Source organism: Eurosta solidaginis, chromosome 2 (assembly GCF_040869045.1).
Source record: "Eurosta solidaginis isolate ZX-2024a chromosome 2, ASM4086904v1, whole genome shotgun sequence".
NCBI classification, from domain to species: Eukaryota; Metazoa; Arthropoda; class Insecta; order Diptera; family Tephritidae; genus Eurosta; species Eurosta solidaginis.
Window position 1 is genome coordinate 192,255,760 of NC_090320.1, and position 27,890 is coordinate 192,283,649.

General features: G+C 37.5%; 1 protein-coding gene across 2 annotated transcripts in view; it reads left to right on the top strand.

Annotated features, from left to right (window-relative positions):
* Rpp30 (ribonuclease P protein subunit Rpp30) overlaps positions 1 to 20,132 on the top strand; it is a 57,794-nt gene extending 37,662 nt beyond the window's left edge. For both annotated transcript variants that reach the window (XM_067766687.1, XM_067766686.1), the window contains exons 4-7: positions 2,406 to 2,474; positions 2,542 to 2,816; positions 2,872 to 2,951; positions 16,604 to 20,132. In XM_067766687.1, coding sequence (XP_067622788.1) covers positions 2,406 to 2,474; positions 2,542 to 2,816; positions 2,872 to 2,951; positions 16,604 to 16,794 — 615 coding nt within the window. In that variant the 3' untranslated portion in view covers positions 16,795 to 20,132. The remainder of the gene's footprint in view (positions 1 to 2,405; positions 2,475 to 2,541; positions 2,817 to 2,871; positions 2,952 to 16,603) is intronic.
* The last annotated feature ends 7,758 nt before the right edge of the window (positions 20,133 to 27,890 follow it).

Sequence of the window (27,890 nt, forward strand, 5' to 3'; positions counted from 1 at the left end):
TAATTTTCGTAACACTTTAAGTTGAAACGATTCCAAAACAACTCAAACTTTTATTTTGTCAGAAACATCAACATTAAAAAAGAATGTTTTTTTATTATCTTATTAGATTCGTTCGCGTGAGTGAATATTCATAAAAACTTGAACAAAATGTTACTAACTTTGGAAAAATCCTGTTCGTTCAAGCAAAACTTTTGCAACAAGAGGGCGCAGTTTTTCATTTCGCTAGGACGAGAAGTTGCAAAATTGTACCCCATAAATAGGTGTCCCGGTATCTCATAATTTTTTGCACAGTAAATTCAAAAAAGGGTTTTTTCGTTTTGTATTGATAACTGAAAAACTAGCTTTTTGTTGTTTTCCCAATTTGTGTGTTTTTTCGATTTGATGGTTTTCTTATTTTGGTGTTTTTTTTAACAAGTGGCACCATCGTCATAAGTACAAAGTAGAGAGCGCAGTGAGCGTGAAATCCTCTTTGAAATTTGCTCATGTATTGACAGTTGATCGCCGTTGAAATTACCTGTAAGATCAGTTGTGTTAACAGAAAAATCAGTTAGGTTGATTAGGAATCTGTCAATTTTACAAAATTTTGTTAACTTAAGAGCGATAATTTCTCTTCTGTTGAAATGACTAAACTAATTTATTCGCTTGACAAAGAACTCGGTCGAATTAATCATAATTCGATCAATTTCACCGAATCTCCGTTAAGTCAAGAACAACAGAACCGATTTGTTGATTTTACTAGCACCATTTCTTTCAGTGTGGGAACAATGGGGAACCATGTTTTATTCTTTCGCCGTCTGGCGCGTACGCATATGTATGTAGGTGAAACATTTGAACAACACGACTACCCAGCTTTTCGAATTTCGAATTCAGCGGGGTTACATATGTTGGTTTGTGTCTTAGAGCGCTTACATAATTGGTCCTACAGATGGTGCGCTTTTGTGCACGAAAGTAAATTTCGATATTTGGAGAGATTGTTCGAATTTACAAAAAACTTTTTCTATTAATTATAAACAAATGAAAGTAATATTTGTTAACAAAAAGGCCTATGCACTGCGGCTGATCCATACGAATCGATTCATATAACTTTTATATGATTTTACGTATGCTAAGTATGTGAAAAAGCTTGTGAATTGAATTTATGGAAATTTTGTAAGCGTATTAATATATAAATAAATAAATGTAAGGCGCGATAACCTCCGAAGAGATCTAAGGCCGAGCTTCTCTTCCAATTTGCGTCGTGCTCCTCTTGATTTTTCCCTACAAATTGGCCGGACGGGACCTACATGTTTTATGCCGACTCCGAACGGCATCTGCAAGGCAGATGAGTTTTCACTGAGAGCTTTTCATGGCAGAAATACAATCGGAGCGCTTGCCAGACACTGCCGAGGGGCGACCCCGCTTAGAAAAATTTTCTTCTAATTGAAAAATCTTATTTCTAAAATTTTGATGTTGCTTTGCCCGGGAGTTGAACCCAGGGCATACGGTGTGATAGGCGGAGCACGCTACCATCACACCACGGTGGCCGTATTAATATATGGATATAGCAATTTAAAGGTTGCTCTCGATCTTTCCATCGCTTGAGACAATGCACCACGTCTTGATTAGGTTACTACTGTTGTTGTTATTTTTGTTGTTGTTGTTATTTTATTGATTTTTGGTTTATTTGTTGATAATTGCCTTTAGGAAATTTCCCACTAATGAGGGCTTTCCTAAAAACAAGTCGCACCATGAACAAAATTTTAACGGTGAGAGGGACTTTCTGCTGTTGCTGCTGTTGTACGCACAGAATGGCAAGTAAACAGTTTTATTAACTATTATTGTCGAAATTGTATAGCCATTTTTCGCAACGCCTTTGCGGTTAGCCGCTGCGCTTATCTATCGCAGGTCAGTTTAGGAATGTCAAATCTTTAAAATTTAACGTTAAAATCGCATTGGCTGATGGATGCATGAAAGTTTTAGTTGGTTATTCGGTAATTCAATTCATAATTTCAAGTAGCACACACAAAAACACAATTTATGTTTTTATCACGTCCTGACGGGTTTTATGTTTTTCAATATTAACCGAAAATTGTATACATTTTCGTTGTAAATACGCGTTGTTGGCTGGTAGGATATCCAAATGTAGTATATTGAAACTACTTTTTTATTTTAAGTAACATGCCTAAATGTATCTTTTGATTTTATAAATATTTTCAACAGAATGAAAATTTTTGAAATCTAACAAATAAAAAAATGCAAATAAAATTATTGAATAAACTAAAGTTAAAAGTAAAATTTATAATATATTAAAAGGAACCCTGCAGGAGTGTCCTTATCGCTACAACAACAACATTGTCTTTATCGTTACAACAACAACCAAATTATACGGCTTCATGTGATTTACTGAAATTGTTATTCCCTTACAGACTAACTCACAAAATTTGAAAAAGTACAATTTAATTGCCGGTCAGCCGAAAACGGACGCAGCTTTAACGGTAAAAAAAGCTAATTATTTATTATACGGTTGACAAAAATTTTACTTTTTTTTTCATATATATCAAGCATTGTTGCACATCATTCGCCGGAGATTTGGTAACTTTCGATACGGAAGCTGGCGTTAAATTGCTAGTGAATCGCAAGGCATATCAAATAGGTGTTAAACGTGGCTTATATTTTGAAATTAAATATGGGCCAGCATTAAGAGACTCCAGCGTACGCAAAGACATGATAAAACTTGCACACAACTATTGTGTGCGCGGAAAATCGAAAAACATAATTTTTAGTAGCGGCGCAACAAACGCATTCGAACTAAGAGGACCATATGATGTGGCGAATCTGTAAGGGTATGTGAATACACGTGTGTTCCTTAATGATGAATACGTGTATTTTTAGATCATATATATTTGGCTTATCGGAGGATCAGGGAAAGAATGCAGTGAATAAAGTATGCAGGCATCTATTTTTAAAAGCTGGTGAGTGACGTAGTTGTTGTGAATGTAAAAATGCCCTCAAAGGCTAATGAAATTGTTGTTGAATTGTTCCTTTGCCGGATATGAATCAGGTTTCCAAAAATCCACGCCTTGTATTTACATATTTATTATTTTTACTTGAGGTCGCCAGAGCCACGCCTGCTAAATATGTGTATGATACATTCATATTTGTAACATTATTCGCCTCGCGTAGATGAGGTTGACAATTGGGTGCGGAAGGTGTGAATTGTGCTTATCAACTGAACTTGAATCCCCTTCTTGTGTTACCGTTGTTGATGGTTCTTTGCCGGATATAGATCGGATTTCTTTCGGCAACAAGCACTTTAAGGTACCAGCCCCAGCATCTCGGGAACGACTTAATATGAGCAAGCTAAACCTTCTAGGGCATCCCGTCCCCACCCCTTACTGAGTCTCAGTGCAACAGCAACATTCATGTTTGCAATTGGATTCACCTCTGGTATTTGCGTTTGGCCGGACTGGACCTACATGTTTTATGCCGACTCCGAACGGCATCTGCAAGGCAGATGAGTTTTCACTGAGAGCTTTTCATGGCAGAAATACACCCGGAGCGCTTGCCAAACACTGCCGAGGGGCGACTCCGCTTAGAAAAATTTTCTTCTAATTGAAAAATCTTATTTCTAAAATTTTGATGTTGCTTTGCCCGGGGTTTGAACCCAGGGCATACGGTGTGGTAGGCGGAGCACGCTACCATCACACCACGGCGGCCGCCTGCCTAATTATATGCTTATCTATATATATAAAAAGAAGTGTACATTTTGATTGTCACTCCATAACTCGAGAACGGATAGAAAGATTGCCATGAAATTTTTAGGAAAGATACAGGAAGGAGAGATGATGGTTAGTTGATTTTGAAATCCCAAATCGGTTTAGCCATTCTTGAGTTATGATTTTTTTTTTAGAAAAAATTCAAATTTGTATATAAAAGAAAGTGGTGTTAGTTACACTACGCATAACTCAAGAACGGATGAACCGATTTGGCTGAAAATTGGTGGAGAGGTAGCTCAGAACCAGGGCACGGACATGGGTTACTTTTTATCCCGTTCTGGCTAGGGTCTTGAGATCAAACCGTGGACCTGGGTAATCCTGGGATATGTTTGTAGAGTATGGGTGTCAAATGGAAGCTGTTTATGAGTACTTAGATACTGGGTATTTTTCGTACCCCTGGTTGACTAAGGTCTCGAGATATAGACCAAAACGTGGACCGGGCACCCCTAGAATGTGTTTATACAATACGGATATCAAATGAAATCTGTTGAGTGCTTTATTACAGGGTAGTTTTCATACCTATTGGTGACTAGGGTCTCGAGTTATAGGCCAAAACGTGGACCCGGGCACCCCTAGAATGTGTTTATACAATATGGATATCAAATGAAAGCTGTTGATGAGTGCTTTAGTACAGGGTAGTCTTCATACCTATTGGTGACTAGGGTCTCGAGATATAGGCAGAAACGTGGATAATGGTAACACTAGGATGTGTTTTTAAATTATGGATATCAAATTGAAGCTGTTGATGTGTGCTTTAGTACAGAGTAAGTTTTATGCCGCTGGGTGACTAGGGTCTCGAGATATAGGCCAAAACGTTGACCCGGATACACCTAGAACGTGTTTTTACATTATGGGTATCAAATTGAAGCTGTTGATGTGTGCTTTAGTACATAGTAAGTTTTACACCGCTGGGTGATTAGGGTCTCGAGATATAGGCCAAAACATGGACCCGGATACCCCTAGAATGTGTGTCTATTATGGATATCAAATGAAAGCTGTTGCTGAGAGCTTTAAAGTAATTTTCACTGTGATATTCGATTTAGTCGCATCAACCTGGCAAAACTGATAAATATACATGCGAAGCCGAAATAAAGACAAGAATTAATAATACCCACATACCTATTTACATACGTCCTATTCGATTTGCCTGAAATTTGGTATATAAATTTGCCTATATTAGTATTTACGATGCTTTTTTTCGGGAAGTAGACCAGAGACGGACTGGGACTGGGACTGGGACTGGGATTAGGACTAGGACTGGGACTGAGGCTGAGACTGAGACTCGGAGTCGGACTGGGACTAATACTCGGAATGGGACTGGAACAAAATACATACCACCAAGAATGAGAAAAACTTGAGAGAAGAGAAAAGAGAGAAGGAAAAGACTGATAAAGAGATAGAATGAGACGAAGATGGTGATAGATGAAGCGAAAAATACGGAGGGAGGGGTGAATACAAAGATTAGGAAAAAGTGTAGAGGGGCGAGGGCAGAGTTAGACGGAAAAAGCTTATTAAAATGTATGCAGATAGACCAAAAATTTAGGGCAGAACAACGTCTGCCGGATCTGCTAGTACTTAATAAAAACGCAAGGCGCGATTGCCTCCGAAGAGACTTTTGGCTGAGCTTCTCATCCAACTTGCCTACTGCTTCTCTTAATTTTTTAATTTTTAGAGGTATGGGGACATACATGTTTTACGCCGACTCCGAACGGCATCTGTAAGTCAGACGAGCTTCCTCTGAGAAGCTTATTATGGCAGAAATACACCCAGAGTGCTTGCCACATCACTGCCGAGGAAACTCCGCTTAGAAGAACCGTTAAAAAAACTTGTTTCAAAATGTTTGTGTTGCTTTGTCCGAGGCTTGACACCAGGATCTTCGGGGGTAGGCGCAGCACGCTACCACTACACCACGGGAGGGTAGGATTCAAGGGGTTGATAAGGGCAATACAAAGCTTTATAGCTTCAGAGTTTCCGCATACATATATTAAGCAGACAAAGATCTGGTGATCCCTAGTTCCTTATGGAAATAGGGGGTGTTCGGGCTTGTACCTTAATGGTGCTTGTATCTGCATCCAGCAAAGGACCATCAACATCGATAACACTTTCAAAACCTTCGGGGAGTTTCTTTGTCGTTAATACAACAATAACAACCACACCACGGTGCCGCCATATTTCCCTACCTATTGGTCTACATTACATACGCGAGGTGAATCCTATTAAAAGTATAAATATATCATACACATATTTAATAGGCACGGCGCTGGCGGAGCCAAATTTCTCTTGGAACCTCTACGGAGCGTCTTTACCGCAAAAAGAGAAATAACATAACTTGGACCATAAAGCGATTAAAAATTTTTCGTCACAATGTAGGCCCAGACCTTATTGCCACGCCGAGGCTTAACAACCTTGGCAATGAGGGATTCAAATATCGAAGCCATTCTACTCCCCTATTTCAACGCAAATGTGCGACTTCCAATCGTCAGCATGGCTGATTGCGTTAAACACACAGATTCAAGGGGTTGATAAGCACAGTACAAAGCTATATAGCTTCAGAGCTTCCGCATCCCAATTGCCAACCTCACTTATGCGAGAGTAATGCACACATGTTTAGCAAGCGAGGCTCTGGCGACCTGGTAAACCAGTTGTCGCCAGTTATATTGCGGTTTGTTCCTTCTACTGGCCGCACCAATCGGAGAACAACTTCATACGGAGAATTACTAAGCTTGTATGGTCCGTCAAGCTGAGTTCCCACGTAAGACTCAAGATTAAACGTATAAGAAGTTTTTGCATCGACTAACGCAAACATCTTTAGCCCATATTTAGCCGGTTTACTAGGTATATACTGTTTAAAGGAGCATCGCCCTCTAAAAGCCAACTACGGCTCATCTATTGTCAAAAATTCACTTGCAATAAAATTATTTTGAAAATTAGCCACGAATATGTCAAATACATCTCTGATGGGCGCAAATTTATCGACTTCTCTTCTATCATTTCTTGTTCTAATATCATCAAACCTTAGGCATCTTAACAAAAATCTAAAACGCTTTTCACTCATTGCCAGGTAACATAATTCCACGCCGTTTCCTTTTGAGTTATCCCATATTTTGTGAGCATTTTTTCTAGAACTTCGCAAGGTTCCAATTAGAAATAGAATTCCAATAAAGGCACTTATTTCTTTTTCGTTAGTTAATCTTGCTTCCCTTTCCCTTTGAAATTTGTTTTTGATATTTTCAATAATTATATTTGTTGAATCAGTTATCTTTTGTGTTTTGTTTTGTGTTCGATTGTTCAGATAAGAAATTCTTCCTAATTTCTGCCCCATTTTAACAGCTAGAACCTTCAAATTTCACCATATGCCTTCGTATATAGCAGATATTGTTGTCTGAAAAATTCGAAGAGATCGGACGTATATATAGTATATGTCCCTACAACCAATTGTTCAGATAAGAAACTTTTTGCAATGATTCATTGTCAAGCTATTTCATGCAGACCACAAAAAACGTGAAACTTTGCATCCTCCTACCTATTTTTATACCTTTCATGAAAATGAAATGGTATATTAATTTCGTCACGAAACCGAAAATTGTAAGTCCTTAAAGGATAATAGATAGACCCACCATTAAGTATACCGAAATAATCAGGTTGAAGAGCTGAGTTGATTTAGCCATGTCCGTCTGTCCGTCTGTCCGTCTGTCTGTTTGTATGCAAACTAGTCCCTCAATTTTTGGGATATCTTGATAAAATTTGGTGAGCGGGTGTATTTGGGTGTCCGATTAGACATTTGTCGGAACCGACCGGATCGGACCACTATAGCATATATCCTCCATACAACCGATTTTTCAGAAAAAGAGGATTTTTGTAATATCTTACCCAATTTAACAGATTGAAGCTTCAAACTTCACCATATACTTTCGTATATTGCGCATATTGTTGCCTGAAAAAATTGATGAGATCGGTCGTATATATAGTATATATCCCCCACAACCGATTGTTCAGATAAGGAACTTTTCGTAATTACTGCCCCATTTTAAGAGCTAGAGGCTTCAAATTTCAACGAATGCTTCGGTATATAGCATATATTGTTGTCTGAAAAAATCATAAAGATCGGTGGTATATATAGTATATATATGGTGGTATATATAGTATATATATGGTGGTATATATAGTATATACATATATATATTTTCGCAAATTTTAGCCCCATTTTAACAGCTAGAAGCTTCAACTTTCACCAAATGCTTACGTGTATAGCATATATTGTTGTCTGAAAAAATCATAGAGATCGGTTGTATATATAGTATATATCTCATACAACCGATTGTTCAGATAAGAAACTTTTCTACCCCATTTTAACAGCTATAAGCTTCAAATTTCACCGATTGCTTACGTATATAGCATATATTGTTGTCTGAAAAAATCATAGAGTTCGGTTGTATATATAGTATATATCTCATACAACCGATTGTTCAGATAAGAAACTTTTCGCAATTTCCACCCCCATTTTAACAGCTAGAAGCTTCAAATTTCACCAAATGCTTAAGTATATAGCATATATTGTTGTCTGAAAAAATCATAGAGATCGGTTGTATATATAGTATATATCTCATACAACCGATTGTTCAGATAAGAAACTTTGCGCAATTTCTGCCCCGCTTTAACAGCTAGAAGCTTCAAATTTCACAAAATGCTTACGTATATAGCATATATTGTTGTCTGAAAAACTCATAGAGATCGGTGGTATATATATTATATACTTCATATAAACTCTCATTTTTGCCCCTTTTTTACGGCTAGAAGCTTCAAAATTCATCAAATTTCATCAAATAGTTACGTTTACGTCATATATTTTTGAAATACGTGATTCGTAGTCATAGTTTTTACATGCAGACCACAAAAAACGTGAAGCTTTGCATCCTCACACAGATTACCTACCTATTTTTTATTTTATATTTATCTTAAAAATCGTTTAGATATGTTCAAATTTCACTAAATGCTTACGTGTATAGCATATATTGTTGTCTGAGAAAATCATAGATACCGGTGGTATATATAGTATATATCCCATACAACCGATTGTTCAGATAAGAAACTTTGCGCAATTTCTTCCCCATTTTAACAGCTAGAAGCTTCAACTTTCACCAAATGCTTACGTGTATAGCATATATTGTTGTCTGAAAAAATCATTGAGATCGATGGTATATATAGTATATATCTCATACAACCGATTGTTCAGTTAAGAAACTTTGCGCAATTTCTGCCCCTTTTTAACAGCTAAACGCTTCAAATTTCACCATATGCTTACGTATATAGCATATATTGTTGTCTGAAAAAATCATAGAGATCGGTGGTATATATATTATATACTTCATATAAACTGTCATTTTTTCCCCTTTTTTACGGCTAGAAGCTTCAAAATTCATCAAATGTCATCAAATAGTTACGTTTACGTCATATATTTTTGAAATACGTGATTCGTAGTCATAGTTTTTACATGCAGACCACAAAAAACGTGAAGCTTTGCATCCTCACACAAAGTACCTACCTGTTTTTATACCTTTCATGAAAATGAAATGGTATATTAATTTCGTCACGAAACCGAAAATTGTAAGTCCTTAAAGGAAAATAGATAGACCCACCATTAAGTATACCGAAATAATCAGGTTGAAGAGCTGAGTTGATTTAGCCATGTCCGTCTGTCCGTCTGTCTGTTTGTATGCAAACTAGTCCCTCAATTTTTGAGATATCTTGATAAAATTTAGTGAGCGGGTGTATTTGGGTGTCCGATTAGACATTTGTCGGAACCGATTGGATCGGACCACTATAGCATATATCCTCCATACAACCGATTTTTCAGAAAAAGAGGATTTTTGTAATATCTTACCCAATTTAACAGATTGAAGCTTCAAACTTCACCATATACTTTCGTATATTGCACATATTGTTGCCTGAAAAAATTGATGAGATCGGTCGTATATATAGTATATATCCCCCACAACCGATTGTTCAGATAAGGAACTTTTCGTAATTACTGCCCCATTTTAAGAGCTAGAGGCTTCAAATTTCAACGAATGCTTAGGTATATAGCATATATTGTTGTCTGAAAAAATCATAAAGATCGGTGGTATATATAGTATATATATGGTGGTATATATAGTATATATATATAGTATATATATATAGTATATATATATATATATATTTTCGCAAATTTTAGCCCCATTTTAACAGCTAGAAGCTTCAAATTTCACCGAATACTTACGTATATAGCATATATTGTTGTCTGAAAAAATCATAGAGATCGGTTGTATATATAGTATATACAATACAACCGATTGTTCAGATAAGAAACTTTTCGCAATTTCTACCCCATTTTAACAGCTATAAGCTTCAAATTTCACCGATTGCTTACGTATATAGCATATATTGTTGTCTGAAAAAATCATAGAGATCGGTTGTATATATAGTATATATCTCATACAACCGATTGTTCAGATAAGAAACTTTTCGCAATTTCTACCCCATTTTAACAGCTATAAGCTTCAAATTTCACCGATTGCTTACGTATATAGCATATATTGTTGTCTGAAAAAATCATAGAGATCGGTTGTATATATAGTATATATCTCATACAACCGATTGTTCAGATAAGAAACTTTTCGCAATTTCTACCCCATTTTAACAGCTATAAGCTTCAAATTTCACCAAATGCTTAAGTATATAGCATATATTGTTGTCTGAAAAAATCATAGAGATCGGTTGTATATATAGTATATATCTCATACAACCGATTGTTCAGATAAGAAACTTTGCGCAATTTCTGCCCCGTTTTAACAGCTAGAAGCTTCAAATTTCACAAAATGCTTACGTATATAGCATATATTGTTGTCTGAAAAAATCATAGAGATCGGTGGTATATATATTATATACTTCATATAAACTCTCATTTTTGCCCCTTTTTACGGCTAGAAGCTTCAAAATTCATCAAATTTCATCAAATAGTTACGTTTACGTCATATATTTTTGAAATACGTGATTCGTAGTCATAGTTTTTACATGCAGACCACAAAAAACGTGAAGCTTTGCATCCTCACACAGATTACCTACCTATTTTTTATTTTATATTTATCTTAAAAATCGTTTAGATATGTTCAAATTTCACTTAATGCTTACGTGTATAGCATATATTGTTGTCTGAGAAAATCATAGATACCGGTGGTATATATAGTATATATCCCATACAACCGATTGTTCAGATAAGAAACTTTGCGCAATTTCTTCCCCATTTTAAAAGCTAGAAGCTTCAAATTTCACCAAATGCTTACGTATATAGCATATATTGTTGTCTGAAAAAATCATAGAGATCGGTTGTATATATAGTATATACAATACAACCGATTGTTCAGATAAGAAACTTTTCGCAATTTCTACCCCATTTTAACAGATATAAGCTTCAAATTTCACCGATTGCTTACGTATATAGCATATATTGTTGTCTGAAAAAATCATAGAGATCGGTTGTATATATAGTATATATCTCATACAACCGATTGTTCAGATAAGAAACTTTTCGCAATTTCTACCCCATTTTAACAGCTATAAGCTTCAAATTTCACCGATTGCTTACGTATATAGCATATATTGTTGTCTGAAAAAATCATAGAGATCGGTTGTATATATAGTATATATCTCATACAACCGATTGTTCAGATAAGAAACTTTTCGCAATTTCTACCCCATTTTAACAGCTATAAGCTTCAAATTTCACCAAGTGCTTAAGTATATAGCATATATTGTTGTCTGAAAAAATCATAGAGATCGGTTGTATATATAGTATATATCTCATACAACCGATTGTTCAGATAAGAAACTTTGCGCAATTTCTGCCCCTTTTTAACAGCTAGAAGCTTCAAATTTCACAAAATGCTTACGTATATAGCATATATTGTTGTCTGAAAAAATCATAGAGATCGGTGGTATATATATTATATACTTCATATAAACTCTCATTTTTGCCCCTTTTTTACGGCTAGAAGCTTCAAAATTCATCAAATTTCATCAAATAGTTACGTTTACGTCATATATTTTTGAAATACGTGATTCGTAGTCATAGTTTTTACATGCAGACCACAAAAAACGTGAAGCTTTGCATCCTCACACAGATTACCTACCTATTTTTTATTTTATATTTATCTTAAAAATCGTTTAGATATGTTCAAATTTCACTAAATGCTTACGTGTATAGCATATATTGTTGTCTGAGAAAATCATAGATACCGGTGGTATATATAGTATATATCCCATACAACCGATTGTTCAGATAAGAAACTTTGCGCAATTTCTTCCCCATTTTAACAGCTAGAAGCTTCAACTTTCACCAAATGCTTACGTGTATAGCATATATTGTTGTCTGAAAAAATCATTGAGATCGATGGTATATATAGTATATATCTCATACAACCGATTGTTCAGTTAAGAAACTTTGCGCAATTTCTGCCCCTTTTTAACAGCTAAACGCTTCAAATTTCACCATATGCTTACGTGTATAGCATATATTGTTGTCTGAGAAAATCATAGATACCGGTGGTATATATAGTATATATCCCATACAACCGATTGTTCAGATAAGAAACTTTGCGCAATTTCTTCCCCATTTTAACAGCTAGAAGCTTCAAATTTCAGCAAATTCTTACGTGTATAGCATATATTGTTGTCTGAAAAAATCATAGAGATCGGTGGTATATATATTATATACCCCATATAAACTCAATTTTTGCCCCCTTTTTACGGCTAGAAGCTTCAAAATTCGTCAAATTTCATCAAATAGTTACGTTTACGTCATATATTGTTGAAATACGTGATTCGCAGTCATAGTTTTTACACGCAGACCACAAAAAACCAGAAACTTTGCATCCTCACACAAAGTACCTACCTGTTTTTATACCTTTCATGAAAATGAAATGGTATATTAATTTCGTCACGAAACCGAAAATTGTAAGTCCTTAAAGGAAAATAGATAGACCCACCATTAAGTATACCGAAATAATCAGGTTGAAGAGCTGAGTTGATTTAGCCATGTCCGTCTGTCCGTCTGTCCGTCTGTCTGTTTGTATGCAAACTAGTCCCTCAATTTTTGATATATCTTGATAAAATTTGGTGAGCGGGTGTATTTGGGTGTACGATTAGACATTTGTCGGAACCGACCGGATCGGACCACTATAGCATATATCCTCCATACAACCGATTTTTCAGAAAAAGAGGATTTTTGTAATATCTTACCCAATTTAACAGATTGAAGCTTCAAACTTCACCATATACTTTCGTATATTGCACATATTGTTGCCTGAAAAAATTGATGAGATCGGTCGTATATATAGTATATATCCCCCACAACCGATTGTTCAGATAAGGAACTTTTCGTAATTACTGCCCCATTTTAAGAGCTAGAGGCTTCAAATTTCAACGAATGCTTAGGTATATAGCATATATTGTTGTCTGAAAAAATCATAAAGATCGGTGGTATATAAAGTATATATATGGTGGTATATATAGTATATATATATATATATATATATTTTCGCAAATTTTTGCCCCATTTTAACAGCTAGAAGCTTCAAATTTCACCGACTACTTACGTATATAGCATATATTGTTTTCTGAAAAAATCATAGAGATCGGTTGTATATATAGTATATATCTCATACAACCGATTGTTCAGATAAGAAACTTTTCGCAATTTCTACCCCATTTTAACAGCTATAAGCTTCAAATTTCACCGATTGCTTACGTATATAGCATATATTGTTGTCTGAAAAAATCATAGAGATCGGTTGTATATATAGTATATATCTCATACAACCGATTGTTCAGATAAGAAACTTTTCGCAATTTCTACCCCATTTTAACAGCTATAAGCTTCAAATTTCACCAAATGCTTAAGTATATAGCATATATTGTTGTCTGAAAAAATCATAGAGATCGGTTGTATATATAGTATATATCTCATACAACCGATTGTTCAGATAAGAAAATTTGCGCAATTCCTGCCCCGTTTTAACAGCTAGAAGCTTCAAATTTCACAAAATGCTTACGTGTATAGCATATATTGTTGTCTGAAAAAATCATAGAGATCGGTGGTATATATATTATATACTTCATATAAACTCTCATTTTTGCCCCTTTTTTACGGCTAGAAGCTTCAAAATTCATCAAATTTCATCAAATAGTTACGTTTACGTCATATATTTTTGAAATACGTGATTCGTAGTCATAGTTTTTACATGCAGACCACAAAAAACGTGAAGCTTTGCATCCTCACACAGATTACCTACCTATTTTTTATTTTATATTTATCTTAAAAATCGTTTAGATATGTTCAAATTTCACTAAATGCTTACGTGTATAGCATATATTGTTGTCTGAGAAAATCATAGATACCGGTGGTATATATAGTATATATCCCATACAACCGATTGTTCAGATAAGAAACTTTGCGCAATTTCTTCCCCATTTTAACAGCTAAACGCTTCAAATTTCACCATATGCTTACGTATATAGCATATATTGTTGTCTGAAAAAATCATTGAGATCGATGTTATATATAGTATATATCTCATACAACCGATTGTTCAGTTAAGAAACTTTGCGCAATTTCTGCCCCTTTTTAACAGCTAAACGCTTCAAATTTCACCATATGCTTACGTATATAGCATATATTGTTGTCTGAAAAAATCATTGAGATCGGTGGTATATATATTATATACTTCATATAAACTGTCATTTTTCCCCTTCTTTACGGCTAGAAGCTTCAAAATTCATCAAATTTCATCAAATAGTTACGTTTACGTCATATATTTTTGAAATACGTGATTCGTAGTCATAGTTTTTACATGCAGACCACAAAAAACGTGAAGCTTTGCATCCTCACACAGATTACCTACCTATTTTTTATTTTATATTTATCTTAAAAATTGTTTAGATATGTTCAAATTTCACTAAATGCTTACGTGTATAGCATATATTGTTGTCTGAGAAAATCATAGATACCGGTGGTATATTTAGTATATATCCCATACAACCGATTGTTCAGATAAGAAACTTTGCGCAATTTCTTCCCCATTTTAACAGCTAGAAGCTTCAAATTTCACCAAATGCTTACGTGTATAGCATATATTGTTGTCTGAAAAAATCATAGAGATCGGTGGTATATATATTATATACCCCATATAAACTCAATTTTTGCCCCCTTTTTACGGCTAGAAGCTTCAAAATTCGTCAAATTTCATCAAATAGTTACGTTTACGTCATATATTGTTGAAATACGTGATTCGCAGTCATAGTTTTTACACGCAGACCACAAAAAACCAGAAACTTTGCATCCTCACACAAAGTACCTACCTGTTTTTTATTTTATATTTATCGTAAAAATCGTTAAGGTATGCAGATCTGTTCACTATATATTTCTTATCTTATACATCCGATTATTCGGAGATTACGAACGGGATAAGATTATTGTTCAGCCCCATTCATGAAAGGTATGAAGTCTTCGGCACAGCCGAAGACAGTCCCGTTCTTACTTGTTTTATTTAATATTTATCTTAAAAATCGCTTTGGTATGTACATCTGTTCACTATATATTCCACACATACATCTTATACAGCTGATTATTTGGATATTACGAATGGGATAAGATTATTGTTCAACCCCATTCATGAAAGGTATGAAGTCCTGTCCTTACTTGTTTTAACCTGTATTCCGTACACCTTTGCCATCCTGGATATATGGAAACAGGGGAGGATGATGCCATCAATAAAGCAGAAGTACTTCATATTCGATATCTGTTGCTTCGCTTGAAGACAGCATAGCTTCCGCAAAATTTATATAATCATCTCCGCTCTAATTGAGTTAAACACGCAGATTAACTGCAGGCTAACCAACTTAAGCTCCACCGCGGGACGGTACTTAACACACGCCTGTCGAAACCTTTGACATAGAAGCAACTCATTAAATAGATATATTGCACTCCATAGCCAGAAAGCAGTAAAGTATTGATATCACTAAGTGATACTAGCATCCCTAATTCGATACTAAGCAGCCACTTGTATGTACGTAAACAAATCAGTCATCATTTACACATGTACATACAAGGCAGCAGAGAGATACTCACCATCAGCCGAAGTAGTACTCACATATACACACGCATATGGCTGTGCGAGACTATAAACTACAAATATACATGTACATATATGGCTGGTAACCAAGCATGAAGTTTGCGAAGTTACTAGACCTGGGTGGACGAGGCAATAGAGAGTATAAAAGCAGCGAAAGCTGAGTAGTCAGTAAGCAGTTTGATTTAAACACGCAATTAGTTGTGAAGTAGGAGTTATTGTGAAGTACCTCAAAGTAGTCTAATAAAGACCATTTGGTATTATTGAATATTGGAGTTATTTATTCAACAGAATAGCGATTCGAACGTTAGCTGAAGGTGTAAAATAAGCGGAGTTTCCCTAAATTCGTTACAGTATCAAAAGTTCAATCAGAAGCCGTAAGTGAACTTTACTGCATTTTTGCTATGGACGGCAGTATAGAAAACGTACATTGCCTTGATTCCAATGAGGTACACAGGCGTCTATAAAATACAGAAGCGAAATGTCGTAATCAAGAGGGATTGAACAACGGGTGCCGCAGAATAGTGTGTTGTCCCTATTATCTCAATAAACAACAAAATGCAAATTCTCAAATGTTAGGGAAAGCGTTAATTATCATTTAGACTAAACATTTTCTATAACTCTCTGTTTGGTATGATTTGGTTTACAATTCTTGTTCTAATTATTGTTCTTATTTTCTTTCAGAATCTCGTCGTATTGGCAAAACTATTATGTTTATCAAAGCGGCTGGACCAATAGTATTTTCCGAAACATCAGATGAAGAAGAAAATTTAGAAGATACAAATAACAGAAGTGATGCTAAAGCAGAGTGTGACAGTTTCTTGAGTGACGAATCGGCAGAACAACCTAGAAAAAAAAAGTTAAAAGTGGTATAGAATTCGTATTTGAGTGTGTTTGATTTTATAAAAAATAGTTCGAGTTGAGATAATGTAGAGTAAGTAATTGCTGTTGTTTTAACAAGATGTCGCACTGTTGGAGCTTTGGTGAAGAGTGTAGTAGCGTGCAGCTGCTTGACAAATTACACGCTTCTCACGGCAGCCGGTTCCATATAACGGAGCGACTGGGGATTATTTCGATAAAGGGCTGCCATTTCGGTGTAACTCCATTTAATTTGTTGCGTCCCTCCCACAAATTGCCATCATCCAAGGCTCTGCCTTGCAGCGGGACTGCTCCATATTTTCTTGCTCTGGGAAGGTGTTGAACCCGATATAGAGAAATGGTTTTGCTGCATGTGCCGGAAACGAACCTTTTTAGGACGGTCTCACGGTTGGTTGCGTCGAACGGGGTGTTCTGGGCTAGATCCCATCATTCGCCGACCCCTAAATTTCTTCAAAACTTTTGTGGCTCCTTCCTGTTCATGCCACGGGTCGTCTCGTAGTCTGCACATTTACCCTCCCACTACTCAGCATATCCGCAGCCCCACGGTGCCACCATCTCACACGGTCGCTACAACCCATCACTACAATCGCCGTATCGTGGACGGTAGCAATGCCGAGCAACAGCCCCTGTAAATCCCAGCGGATTAGAGAGTTTAGAAAATACGCACGGCAGGTATGTCTATCGTGAGAGGCGACTAAAATATCAAATTTATTCAAGGGGTTGTGTAGCGCAACCCTTTTAAGGGGTTGCCAGCGCAATTTTTAGCTTCTTCAACCCAATTTTCAAAGATACCAATGACGAAACCCAGCAGGCGAAGCTGTGGCAACCCCTAGTTTCTCACGGAACTAGGGAACGGGACGGGATACCCAATGGGGTCATATTAAATCGTCCCTGAGACGGTCGGGCTTTTGCCTTAATGGTTCTTGTTTCCGCAACTTACTGGGTCTATATTCGAAACCTTCGGGTAGTGTATTTATCGCAACAACAACAACAACCAGCCCCTGCTCCCGTCTTCTTCCAATCATTCCGACACCAGCACACGAGTAGGCCAGGGAAACATATTTCGTCCCTTTTACGCTGAGCACCATTTGCCAGTAGAGAATATATACGTTGACGACATCCGCCCAATACAGTTCCTGGCTTGGACGATGCTGCTCTCCTATATGTTCTGGGCTCAGCGACGGAAATCCCTCGACGGGTTGTTTTGTCACATCGGCTACTCAAGTGCCTGAACGGCACGCGACCCAGCCTTATATAACCCAGGGGCAATCGCCTTTTTTTACTCTTACAGTAACGACATCTCCCCCATTGCACTTCACAATGCTGCAGTTAAACTTTAAGGGGTTAACTGGAAAGATCACGGAGATAGTCGATTTCACGAAGCGACACAGCATCCACATAGCCGCGATCCAAGAGATTAAGCCCACCGCAAAATATGCTATGCAGATCTGCTCTGGCTGTGTCCACAGAAAAGAGGTAAAGAGGCGGACTCACTTTTATCACAAACCACCCTGTGCATTACAACCTATTTGATCCTGACATCAGCCGCAGAGACAGTGTCTTGGAACGTCAAGGTATATATGTACGAACAGGCGATACGAATTTAGAAATTATCAACATTACATGCTGTAAGGGTAAAATTCCCCAAGTCATCTTCCGATAGACACATCTGGCAACATCGTTGCTCACAATGTTAATATGTCAAGAAAGAGTAAGACATATTATATATAGATATATTTTCAGCTACTGTAAAGCTGTTAATAAGAAAGAATAAGATACATATGTGGGGTGAATTATGAAAATGTCGATTGGCAATAGTGTCCTCGCCATTTTCATATTTCATCGCGACCATTATAATTTTCGACTCATTCAACCGCGGACGTGTTTATTCAAAGTTATTTTAAATAAAGTATTATATTTAAATATACAAAATCGCAGTACACCTTTATTCATTTTAATGGACTTTAAAGTGTGGCGACGTCGTCCACCGCGATTATAACCAACTTATTGAAAGGAGCTAACATAGCAAGTATCTGGAGGCGGTGCCCTCCAAGAACAGCATAAACGGCAGGTGATTTATAGCGACCAGTGTCGCTATGCAGCCACCTGCTGCTCCAGTATATATTGCCCTGTTATCAGTGGCCTTCTCGCAGGTGAAAATCGCATTCTTGGAGATTGTAATACCCACCATGATCTGTGGCATTCTGATATACACCCTGACAGTAGAGGTGAGATGTTCAAATTGAGGACATGGCGTTCTGCACAATCAACGAATCCTGGTCCACACACGAATGGTTGGAAATTGTCATAGCTCGCCAGCCATTTCCATTGTAAGGACAATACTTGTAAACTGCGTCAGCTCGCAGCCGATGGTAACATTGGCATAACATCTGAAAAACGCACTTTCATCAACTTTAAAAAAGGGAAGTGAAAAAATATAAAGAATGTACAGATAATCTTTTCGCATTCCCGATTGATGTCAGTAAAGGGACAAGTGCTTTCCGCAAGATCGTTAAGTCCGCGTCGGCTCATTTCCGCTGGAAGACGGTGGCCGCAGATTTAGGGAGAGAATGTGACCTTGTGAGACAGTAAGGCCTTGGGGACCCTCAAATTAGGGACATATAACTGCGCATCAGACAGCTTGTAGACAAACACAGGAGGGAGAAATGGAAGGAATACCTAATATCTGACATTGACACCGATAAAAATCAAAATTTCGACCATGTTGGACATCTACGTCGATGGCACTGCACTACCGACTGTCTAACATGAACCAATATTGTCTCTGGCGCACTTGGATCATAGATAAAGAAACACTCAAAATCATATATTAAGCAATTAGCTGGGTGTATGCTAAACGTCCCCAATATGGTCACCGAGCTTAAAAGAAACACACTGGGGGAAATTGCAGGCCTGTCAAAACACCGCACTCAGAACTACCACGGAATGTCTTCTTATGTCCCCAGAGCATCACCTACACGGTGAGACGAGAATACTCTCCATAAGGGAGAGAAATGAAATGCTGAACAAAAAGTTTCTGGTGAATACCCCGAAACCTGGGCATCCCAACAGACATCTGATTGGAGAGGCCAGCGGCGACGCCAGCTTGGCGGCGTAATTGCTTTAAAAGATTTGATTTATCCGTTTAAAAGAATTATATTTGTGAAAAGTTTTGATTATACGAGTATGTATTTAAGGAAATCGACGTTTATGCCATTTCGGAAAGATCTGGATTTTTTACTTCAAAACTCGATAGTTCGCAAAATTTCAGGAGTAGCTCCTTGCGGAGGGACTGTCCTTCACGCACTTATTCCAGTGCTGCTTCGAACCTATCCCTGGTCTTAGGGACTGGTACTGCTGCGTCTGCCTCTCACAGCATATGTCAGCACAGAAGCTATAGGACTGCGACTTCGAACTCATACCTTCGTTGACGTCACTTTCCTAGAAGCTCTAGGAGTAGCTCTGACGACTTGATGTTTTTGTCGCGCTTTGCTCCCGAGCAACACCAGAGAAACCCCTTGAAACATTAGAGAGTAACTATTCGGCCAAGGATGTCGCCCTCGAAATCATAAGCTGTTAAGTGGATATCATTGCGTAACTCATGGGCGAAAATAGTATAATTAACGGCGCATCTACATAATTAAAATTTTACAAGACCCTGGATAAAATTTTCAAAATGTGGGCCAAAATTTGCACACGTTTGTGTTCGAAACATTGATTTCAATAGTCTTCGCTACACCAAAACGATATTTTAGAATGAAAATCGACGGATTCTAATATGAAAGAAGTTCAAGGTTATATGCTCAGTCCGAAATGTTTTCCCAGCCTAATGATATAAGAGTTTACTATGGATTGCCGTGTACTTCAGTTTTCCGACTAGTTCGAATATTCACTACGTTAGGATAGCAGCACAACCGGTTGTTGTTGTTGAATTAACAGTGCTGCGCCCCATTCAATGGGCACGACCACTCAAAAATTGTCATCAAAGTCCTCTAACGGGAGTCCAAGGAAACTGGCTGTTTCAACAGGGGCGGACCATAGGGAGATAGGTGTTAGAGGCGTAGGTTCCACATTACAATTGAAAAGATGGTCCGTGTCATGTGGACACATTGCCAGCAGGGCATACATTTTGTATGTCGGGGTTGATCCTGGTAAGGGTTTAACCAGTTACAGTATCCACAACGAAGTTGGGCCAGGGTGACTCGTGTGTCCCTTGGTAGTGTGCTTCCTTCTTCTGCAAAGGTGGGCTACGGGGTGCATATTACTAACGGGGTTCACCGGGCGCGTCCTGACAAAGGCGTTTACCGATTCTGTGTGGATTTGGCTAAGAGCTTGCTTATGCTTGCCTGGATCCAACGGCTGTGTTGGCAGGTGCCGGATCGCGTCATAGTGCTTTAGGAGATGTTCTCTTAATTCCCGTGGAGGCAGTACTTAATCCAGAAGTTGTTTGCTAGGATGTCATTGTTTGTGACAATTAAGCAAGAACTGCTTGTTCAGCATTTCGTTGTGCTCTTTAATATTGAGCTCTTTGGCCTCACTATGTAGATGGTGTTCGGGGGCATAAGGAGACATCCGTTGGCAGTTCTGATTACAGTATTTCGACAGGTATGTAGCCTTTTCCAGTGTGTATTTTTAAGACCAGGCGACCAGACTGGTGAAACGTAGCTCATGAGCGACCGGTCAATTGCTTTGTAAGTGATTAGCAACGTTTCTTTATCTTTTCCCCATGTGCGGCCGGCAAGTGACTTGAGGATTTTGTTGCGACTTTGTACTTTAGAAACAATCTCGGTGGCATGAGCCTTGAAGGTTAGAGTATCATCGAACGTTACCCCTAAGATCTCTGTGTGACTGACAGTCGGCAGAGTGACACCATCGACGCGTACTCCATCTGTTCCTTCCACGTCGTAAACGGGGTGGCCGTAGATTTTCTCAGCACCACTGATCATTTGTTCGACTGTCTTGGAAAAGCTTGTGCTTTGTCACATTGAGTGTTCTTTTGAAGGACAAAGCCTCACCTGGTAAATATATGTGCCTACGTATTCACATTTGTAACAGGAGCCGTAACGTGTAGGTGATATTTAAACTTGGTTGATAGGCTATAATCAATGTGAATCACTCCAAGGGTCTAGGGCTGCCAACCTTAGGAAATGTCAAACCGGGAGACTTGGGTGTTGAAGATGAATTGTGAAAATCAAAATTAACATTTCAAGCGCTATTTTATTGTTTCGCAAATAAACAACAGACGTACATATATCTTCAACTTAAGTATGAGGTGAAAATCATTTCAAAGGAATGTTTAAACCTTTTAGCTAATAGGGATAAAGAATTTTAGAAAAAATCTGCACTATTAAAATTTCAATTATTTCTCGGACAGGTAGACAGATGTTTCCTGATAGATATAGATTGGAATAAAACACGTTCTTATGACTGATGATCCAAACGGAAGTCTTTTTTTTAGCTTACAGAAGTTGGCTGTGGTTCTTCGTAACTATTATCTTTCGATATACGTTATACAATATTCAGCTGTTGGTATATTTAGCAGGATTGCATTTGCTGCTTTACAACTCGGTCAACCTGACTGAGGATCGATCTCGATCCTAGATCAGGACTCATTCAGTCCCAAGTCGCGCTCTGGTTCATCAGCACACTCTGCCGCCATTTCCTGATTCGGTGGACCTCAACAAACCCATCGGGAGTTGAGTTAGTTGGCAGTTCTTTATATCTCTAACTACATATATATCATTTCCCAATAGTTTGTGAATCACATAGGGACATTTGTAATGCGCTATCAATTTTTTGTTAACTCCGACAGTTGTATCGACATTTCTCACTACGACGCACAGTGTAACTTTTTGCACTTTTAGGATGCCAAAAGTCCAAAAAACAATGTTCAAACAAATGTTTTGACATGCAGCAGATTAATAATCAATTGTAACGTCGTCGCGCCAAGTTCGTTTTCCCCACAACTCAACCGTGTGCTATAAAAGGACGCTATTCATGCGGTAGAGAACAAAATGGCAGATAGTGCGGGATTCGAAATGACAAAAAATTTTATTTAAATTATTTAAAAAACTAAAAAAATATCTTAATTGGAATAAACCATGAAATCAGAATATATCTAAATATATATAATAACCTCAATTACGCAGAAACCTACGCACATGGTTCTGGCCTTAGTGCATTATCTGTGTGTTGGTGGAGTAATTTGGAAAAAGATGGCGGCAAGCCATAGATTGAAATAATATACATACGATTTAATGAACACTTTTGGAATATAACCTGGTATATGTGGATCCCTACCATTGAAATCGAATTTCAAAAAAAAAAAACTGTTAAGAAAATGTATACACAGCAAAGTAAAAAACCCACGATCACTATGATAAGCATTATGAAACTTGGATAATTGAAACAAGTGTAAAAATCATTTCACAGTCCAAAATTTTTGAGCAACTTTGTGGCCACGTGGTGGATTTTTCGATAACTGTTTTGACTTCAAGCTATTTTATTTAACATACTTGAGTAGTTTATAACAGCATTGGTAAGTTTCAGCCGCGTAGGCATTTTTTTTTTATTTTATTTTTTTTTTTTTTGTTCTAGACAGCCACTAAAAATTTGGTAAGCTTAGAAAATTTTTCGTTTTCAATAGAATACAACTTGCCTGATTCCGCCCAATTCCATTGAACGAATACATATACATTAAAGGGAATTTCATATAGTTTCAGATAAAAAATCAAACCATTGCGAAATTTTGCGTTTTTCTTTGTAATCGCCACGTAAGAAAAGCAGTGACCTAACAATGGAATGTCCTCAATTCAAGTCTACAATACTAGATCTCAAAAAAGACAGTTATACCTGAAATGGTGAAAACCCAGAAAAAGGAAACTTGTGCACTGAATAGCCTTCATTGTTTGTCATATGAGTTTTCCCATAATTAACGAGTTGTGCACTTATCCCATCAACTTATGTATGCACGCCTACCTGAGGGTCGTCTATTATGGGTGATACTTCTAAGCAATTGAGTGCTTCGGGAATATACATATTGTAACGAATATTAGCAGCACTAAGGGATACTATCATCTCCAAGCCGATGCTAAGCCGTTACTTGCATGCACATCATTAATTCAATCATTATGTCTACACATATGTACTTACACGCAGCGGAGAAGCAACGCACAACCACATGCATAAATCTGAGATACTCCCGAAAGTATGCAATGGTTGTGCAATATCGCTCACACATGCAGATATCTTATCTGAGATGCTCCAAAAAGTATGCAATTATACATTCTTGGATACGATGCATTCTTGGATACGATGCATGGAATGTAGGCTACACATCGCTTATCGAATGGAAATGAAGACCTGGTATGTGCGGGGCGAAGAAAATAAGGAAAAGATGAAAAAGAAGAAAGAACATATCCAAAATAGATTCAGGAAAGAAGTTGGTCTTTTGACTGATATGCCAAAGCAAAAAACCGGCAACACAAATCATGACAACACTGCGAGAAGATTCTTTGGAGATCCTGAAATAACATCAGACATAACCAGCATAAACATCAATCTTTTGAAAAGGTTTCATACAATACTTTCATGCATAGGATGTGGGTTTCAAATAAGTTGTGAAGCTTTTGACCACTATGTGACAGAGACAAAGGTACTATATTTATCGGAATATGCTTGGTACAATATGCCAGTGAGCGTACATAAAATTCTGTTTCATGGAAAGAGTATAATCGTGTCTGCTATTCTTCCTATTGGTCAACTTTCGGAAAAAGCTCAAGAGTCCAGAAACAAAGATGCACGAAACTATCGTGAACTTTTCTCCACAAAAAAGTCCAGAATTTGTAGTAACTTGGATTTGCTGCACAGATTGCTGATATCGTCAGACCCGTTCATAAACAGTTTGCGGGAAACCCCTAGGCCAAAGCGGCGAGCATTAACGAGTGAAGTTATTGGCTTATTATCTGAATCAGAGCATGTCGACGATATTGACTCCGACTAACTTTATACCAGTTAAAATATCACTTTATTTATAAGTATGTATTTCGATTCAGTTTTTACAAATATATGTACCTGTTGTGTTTGACTTTCAAAATAAAATTTTTTAAATATTAATCAAAAGCCTCTAAGCTAAAGTAAATAATATTTATTTATATTGGCACTGGAAAATGCTTTTAAAGTAGAAAATATAAAAATAAAATAAAAATAAATGTAAGGCGCGATAACCTCCGAAGAGATCTAAGGCCGAGCTTCTCTTCCAATTTGCGTCGTGCTCCTCTTGATTTTTCCCTACAAATTGGCCGGACGGGACCTACATGTTTTTATGCCGACTCCGAACGGCATCTGCAAGGCAGATGAGTTTTCACTGAGAGCTTTTCATGGCAGAAATACAATCGGAGCGCTTGCCAGACACTGCCGAGGGGCGACCCCGCTTAGAAAAATTTTCTTCTAATTGTAAAATCTTATTTCTAAAATTTTGATGTTGCATTGCCCGGGAGTTGAACCCAGGGCATACGGTGTGATAGGCGGAGCACGCTACCATCACACCACGGTGTGAAATTTCACCTTATATGAGGGCAAGGAGAAAAAGTGGGCGTCACGGCAAGTGCTATGCTTGGAGTTGTTAATGGCGTATTCTACCTCAAGTAGCCTCTTAACCCAGTCATCTTGATTTACTTTGTTGGTCAATTTCTTATGGTTTTTAGCACTCTATTAACTCTTTCCTCTGCGGGGATGCCACAGCAATTTTTGTATGGCATATGTTAATTTTAGCGAGAAATTAACCAAACTGCAAAGAGGTAAAACAAGTTTCCCTATTGCTTATGATACGTCGAATATAGTAGTTAAAATATTTTTCCAGAGCGGCTATGACCTCTCGGGTGCTTGTAGAGTTTGTCGGGTAAAGGTTGACATATTTCGTAAAGGCGTCGACTACTACAAGAACGTGTTAGCGTTTCAACTTTATAGATGGAAATGACCCGAAATGGTCAATAAGAATGGTGTAGAATGTTAGCGGTGTTTTAAGGATCGGGAATAAAGTCCTTTCCCTGCCGTGCGGCGGAGTTGAGTACATGATGCACTTCAACTAGTTTTCTCCACTTTTTCCCTCTTATTTGGGAACCAGTAATACAGTCACAGTTTATTCAATGTTTTATCCACTGACAAATGGCCTAGCTTCTCGTCATTTAGCTGTATTACGTTGTGTTTCATTTCTTTGGCAACGTAAAGGACTCTCTTGCCGTTTGGTTTCGTCTTGCATACAACTCTGTCTAATGTTTCATATTCAAATAAGTCTTCATTTTCCAACCGGCTTCGTATTAGCTCGAAATGTTTATCCCGCTCCTGACATGCAGTTGAAAATCTACGTCGCCCGTATTTATATCGCTCAAGGGTCATTGTTAAAGAATTACAGTCTATTATTATGGTGAACGGTATACCCTCCAATGAATCTCCTCAGAGCGTATACTATCGAGCGGGTATCAAGTTCAAAGCTGTGGTACTTTGATTCGGCATTCGACGCGGTTTTTGAAAAATATGATATCGGTTGGAATTTCTTGTATTCTTGTCGTTGCATGTGTGAAAACAGACCAAGGCAAGATTGCAGTTTTTTTGGGTTAGTTGGTATCGGAAAGTTTTGTATACTTCGTATATGGGAGTTATTTGAAGAAATTCCTGAACGAGTCACAGTATATCCGAAATAGTCGATTTCGTCGTATCCGAACTTACATTTCTCTAAGTTGAGTTTCAGGCTTCGTAAAGAAAAACGTTCTAATACCAATTTCAAGAAATTCTTGTGCTGTTCGGAATCCTCAGTGGCAACAAGAATATCGTCCATTTAGATGATAATCTTCCTATCATCAATCATGTCCCTGAAAATATTATTAATGAAACGCTGGAATACTGCACTTGGTGGAATCCACTCTTTAAATCGAGTACCGAGAAAAACTTTTATTTTCTAAGTAGTCGATGCAGTCTTCAATCGAGTGTTTGTTGTTTTTTTGTTTAATGCGATAACTGTACAGATTGGTATTTGACCACTCCTCTTCCTTACTAATACAATGGCAGAGGCGTATGGAGAGCCACTGAGCTCAGCATACGAAAGTCTGCGAGGGGCACAATGGAAAGGGACGCCACTGGTTAAATGTATCTTCATTTCATACTAATATAGTTCAGGTTCTACGTGATGGTTAAGATAGGCACCATCAATGGGGCGGTCTAGGTCGTCGCATTGGCTTCTAGTTAGTCTCGGATTTACATATATCGACTGTCCTTTGCATCATGAGAAATGTTGATACCAAATACGTAGGGTACGTCAACGGCAGCGGAATTCTCGAACTATGAAATTCTTTAGCATTGGTCTTATCACTATAATATTTTGAATCCGGTTGTGGTGGCTTTACGGTGGCAATGTGTGCATCAGAATCAGTTACAAGTAGCGTTATCATAGGTGTTGTAGCCCTAGTGTTGTTTCCTAACTCTAGTAACATCCCCATAGAATATCTTCTTACAATAAATTTCAAGTGAATTTTAAATATCCGAAGGGGGTCACAACCCAAAATAAGAGCTATAGACGTGCTTTTCATGCCTATTATGGTATCCGACGAATGCCATTCAATTCGCACTACCCTCACATGTTGAAATTTATGCCATTCTCATAAACGTGGGATTGCTGCTTTACCCACTCACCTAGCGGATTGTGTCAAAAGCTGTTTGACATTTCTTTAAATAAATCAAAATTGTTAAAAATTGCGATTATATTGTGCGTGAAAAATATAAAATAGAAATATAACATAAAAAAGTATGGATTCAATTGCTTTTTATTTTGACACAAATGAAGCAGAAAACAACACCGCATGCGTTAGAAGATCTGTGAGGGATAGGGCACCGGACATTTTCGAGCTGGCAGACATAGAGTAAGTAGGTAAATTAAGAAAATTTTAATACACATACAAGTGTACATTTTTTATTTAAAGGTTCGTTAGAAACGCTTATAGACATCTTTTAAGCATAATTTGCAGTAATATTCCTCCCTGATTAAATCCACAGCAATAAGTCGCGAACAAAAGCTTTCCTTATGTCTACGAATATTAGC